Genomic DNA, 4,394 nt, shown 5'->3' with positions numbered 1-4,394 from the left:
GTGCAGCCACGTGCGCTCCTTCCGTGAGAGCCATCAGCATTTCCGCACTCACACCAAGGCCACCGGCTTCCACATGGGCAGTGCTGAGCAAGACAATGAGTTGGGTGCCCGGGAGAGAGGTGTCCTTGCCTCAGAATCCAGGTAGGGCACTGGCTGCCCAGCTCCAAACGGGGCTACCCTGGAGACAGGCATGTCTGCCCCTCTTGCATGAAGGGTGGGGGCAGAGCTGATGGAGCTGCTGAGTAAGCACTAGGCTGAGGCCACTGCCCTGGCAGATGTACCCCTAGTTGGAGCTGTCCTCTGCCCTGTTCTCATTAGTGCTGATGCTTTGCAGAGGCTTGGTGCGTGTGGAGACGTGATAGCTGAGCACAGTATGTGCCACCCATGCCCTGGCTGTGCCCATTCAGCTGTTCTGTCTGTTTTGTGTCCCCTCTGCCTTGGTGGTAACCATCTGGGCCTGGGGAGGTTACAGGGATCAGGTGGGGTCAGAGCACAAGGTGCTGTCTCAAGGCATGAGGTTGTCAGTACCCAGGGCAGCGTGGTGCTGCCTGTAACCTGTAAGAGGGGAGGGGTGTTGAGGGGCTGGGTGCAGGATACCTGTGACTCTGGGTCATGGTTTCTTGCTGCCCCTGAATGGCTTGTCCAACATCGGCCAGTGCGGAAATGGAGGACTACAGTGAGCAGGACTCCCACCATATCTCCAGCCCCACTGAGGAGCTCAGGGGCAGCGCTGGGGCCAGCTGCTGCCCGGAGTTCCCCCTCTCACTGCTGGGGAGCAGCCAGCCCTGCCAGATGCACCCTGACCTGCACAAGATCATCCAGGTGACGACATGGGACTCCTGCCACGAGGCTGGGTCAGCCCTGGGAAAAGGAGGGGAGCGCCACTCTCACAGGCAGTGTCTCGTTTCTTGCCCTGCAGGAGAAGTTCCTAGAAATTGGGAGTCTGCACTTCAAGCCGGTGCCATCCAACCCACACTACTTCTTCTACTGCCCGCCGTCTGCCAAGAAAGAGGTAGGTTGGCATTTAGGGCCTGGCTACTCACACAGCCTTGTCCTCCAGGAGCTGGAGGTCCGAGCCCAGGCTATGCTAGGAAGGGAGCTGGAGCTGGTGTTCCCCATTCTGCATGTGGCCCCAGGCACCCCTGCCCCGTTGTCTGCCTTGAAGAGCGCAGTCCTGGCCCCTGTATGCAGTGTGTTTGCTCTCTGCTCAGGAGGAGGCCACCCGGGACCTGGCAGACAGGAAAGGCAGTGAGGACCTGGAGGGCTCGGAGCCCGACCTGGTAGCTGAGGAAGGTATGGTGCATGCGGACAGGTGGCTCGCCCTGCCTGGGCCCTGGAGCAGAGCAGCCTTGGCCACACCAGAGGAGACGGCCTGTGCCCTAGTGCAGAGGGTGGTGGGACAGGGTGGCGCTTGCACCGGGACGGGGGAGCTCTGGGGTTGGGCTGCATGTACTGCAGTGGGTGTGTATGCAGGGACCATCTCGGGGTGCTGCATCGCCACAGAGAGTGACCCTGAGCTGGAGGTGGAGTACCGGGAGAAGCTAGAACACGAGTTTCTGGATACGGACTCCCAGTCGGGCTCCAACACGGTGAACCAGGATGATGACTCCTTCAGCGTCCTGGGTGGGGACTCGCTGAACGAGCAGGAGCTCCCGGAGCAGGAGATGCCACCACTGTTCATGCACCTGACCTGCTCCGTGAAGCTGCGCAGCCAGCACAGCTCCATGCCTGTGCGCTCGCTGCCCACCTGTCTAGGTAAGGACTGCCCGTTCACAGCTGCTCGGGGCTTTGGGAACTCTGGGCCCTTGCAGGCTGCCTTCAGGGCAAGCAGAGTCGTGGGTGCAGGCTGCCATGCTGCCATGCATGCCCGCCCCTGACAGCAGGTCTTTCCTCAGGGGAGGTCCTGAGCTGCCTGGAAAGCTGCCAGGCCATGCGCAGCATTGATCTCGCTGATCTGTGTGTGACCCTCGATATCTTTGTGCTGACACTGCCTCTAGAGATCGACGTGGTGAATGCTGATATCCACCACAACCGGTAGGCGCGGGGAGGCCTGGCCTGGTCTAGTCCAACCCGTCTGGCTGGCAGTCCCGCTGATCGGGCAGGCAGCCACCCCCCACCCGGGCTCGCTTGCCTTGGCTCACCCAGGCTGGTCGGGTGGAATTCAACCCCAGGATGCCCCAGGCTGCAGGGCCCTTACAGCATCTCGCCCTCACCTGGGCACTCCCAGCTGCTCACCAGGGTCTGCAGCTATCGGTGCTCCCAGGGTTTAGGCAGCAGCAACCCCCTCCTCTCCTGCCACAGGTGTACGTCTGAGAGCAGCGTCTCATTCACCCGCTCCCCTGGGCAGCCCTCCTCCTTCCGCTCGGATGACGAGATCATGCCCAGCCTGGACCGGCTGCCTTCAACGGGGGACGAGAGGTACCACAGCCCTGGCCAGCCTTGCCTGGCAGCTCAGCCGCCTCACTGGCTGAGCTGTCTGCTCGAGGGCCGTGTACATGGGCGTGACTCCACGTTCCCTGTCTCCTAGGCACCCGGCACTCTCCAACCTCCCTGGGGTGCACAGAGAGGCCATCGAAGCCACCATGAATGAGGTGAGCCCTGGCCTGTTTCCCTCGCCGTTGGGGATTGTTGCGGGGTAGGGAGGGGGGTTGAAGGGGATGCCTGGGCTTGCTGGGTGCTGCTCTGAGTTAGTGTCTCCCTGGCGTCCTCTGTGGTGGGCCAGCCTGGCTCACGGCCCCTTCCGTGGAGCGCCCCAGCCATAGGGTGGACCCTGCCTGCAGCAGCTCCCAAGACCTGCTGGGATCATGCTGGCTCCTGCCTGTCCCAACTCAGGCATGGCAAGGGAGCTGCTCTAAAGCCTAGCCTCTCAGATGAGCCCAGAGCCAGGACTGGCTGGGGCCTGGCTGCAGGTGAGTGGTGAAGGCCCCAGGTGCAAGGCTGGGGTGCCTCTGCGCGTGACTGTGTCCCCTTTGTGTGCTGCACTGCCCAGATCCGCTGGCTGCTGGACGACGAGATCGTGTCTGCGCTGCGCCACTCTCAGGACATCAGCGCTGACGTCCTGCACCGTGTGGCCGCCCACATCCACCGCTCCCAGGGGCGGCCCAGCTGCCACAGCGAGGGTGTGCTGCTGCAGTTTGTCTTTGGGCCCGAGCACTCACTGGAGAAGTTCCGAGAGGTAATGCCCCCAGCACCACCCACGCCCTGCCTGCCCCACGCTGTAGTGCTTGTGCCCGACCCTGCTGCTTTGGGCCTGGCTCATCTTGGCCTCCGTTCCAGGAGTTCAGGAGGATGACGCTGCCAGGGTACGTGCTCAATGCAGAAGGCAGCGATTACCACTACATCTCCATCAGCCGCCTGCATGCCCAACGGGCAGGACTTGGCCCACAAGACCCCCATGAATGTGCAGCCTCTGCCCTGCATGGAGGGGGCCCTGAAGGAGCCCAGAGCCAGGCAGGGCTGGAGAGTGGTACCAAGGCTGAGGGACCTGCCCTACAGTATCCACCTTGCACCCGCCCAGAGGAGCCACGGGGCATCTGGCCGTGGCCCACGAATGAGACCTGCATCAGGGCTGATGTGGGCAGCCTGCCAGACAAAGGCAGTCACGCCCAGAGCGAGGTGAGACTCGGGGCGGGGGCTGCAGCCAGGCTTGGCAACACTCTTCCGGGGCCCGGCTCACTGAGTAACGCAGCCCCTGGTACAGGTGCCAGTTATGGAGGAAGCGCCGAGGCCAGCACAGGGCAGAGTACTTGGACGGGGATCCCTGGAGGAGGCTGTACTGGAGACAGCCCCCCGGTCCCTGCCATCGTCGGCCTCTGACAAGTGGAACAGCGAGAAATCACCGTTGGCGACGCCATCTGCTGCCAGCCTGGCTGAGTCCATGACCCACGGTCGGGAAGGTGCAGGCAGCCATAGGCCAGGCTGGAGTGAGGGGGCAGGCATGGGGCATATGGGGGGCTTGGGATGAAGGGGGCCACATGTCGGGACCCCAGGCTGGGTGTAACTCGGGAACAAGGGCAGCCTCTTGGCTGCTGCATCAGAACCCCACTGCTGTGCTGTGCTGTGCTGTGCTGTGCTGTGCTGTGCCATGCAGGGCTTGCAGTGGTGCGGAGCCCTGCTCCCAGGCTGGGCTGTCAGCCACCTCCATGCTCCCAGCTGGACAGGGTGGTAGCTGTGCAGCTGCTGCATCATGTGACCACCTCTAGAGACACCAAGGCCCCCATGCACCTGGTCCCCCCTCCCGCCCCCACCTGCGTGCCTGATTGTTGTGGTTCTCCAGCCCTTCTGTACGAGGTCCCACGCTGTCCTGGGGCCCTCCCCTCCTCGCCAGGCTGACCCTTGTGGATAGCAACTGGCTGGCATTGCCGCCAGCCGCGGCCAGTGCCCGCCGGACCGGC

The 4,394-nt window shown here is 63.3% G+C and overlaps 1 protein-coding gene across 1 annotated transcript in view; it reads left to right on the top strand.

Annotated features, from left to right (window-relative positions):
- The window catches only part of SZT2 (SZT2, KICSTOR complex subunit), an 82,168-nt gene that overhangs the window by 51,171 nt on the left and 26,603 nt on the right, over window positions 1-4,394 (top strand). The window contains 11 exon segments of the mRNA XM_025207192.1: window positions 1-141; window positions 657-822; window positions 920-1,012; window positions 1,212-1,293; window positions 1,474-1,755; window positions 1,896-2,034; window positions 2,302-2,418; window positions 2,528-2,591; window positions 2,990-3,175; window positions 3,277-3,615; window positions 3,689-3,896. The exon segment at window positions 1-141 is cut by the window's left edge and continues 17 nt beyond it. Of these exon segments, the coding sequence (XP_025062977.1) occupies window positions 1-141; window positions 657-822; window positions 920-1,012; window positions 1,212-1,293; window positions 1,474-1,755; window positions 1,896-2,034; window positions 2,302-2,418; window positions 2,528-2,591; window positions 2,990-3,175; window positions 3,277-3,615; window positions 3,689-3,896 (1,817 nt within the window).

This window comes from Alligator sinensis, unplaced genomic scaffold (assembly GCF_000455745.1).
Source record: "Alligator sinensis unplaced genomic scaffold, ASM45574v1 scaffold781_1, whole genome shotgun sequence".
In the NCBI taxonomy this organism is placed as follows: domain Eukaryota; kingdom Metazoa; phylum Chordata; order Crocodylia; family Alligatoridae; genus Alligator; species Alligator sinensis.
Note: the sequence above shows the minus strand (reverse complement) of the source record. Positions and strands in the feature narration are given on the sequence as shown.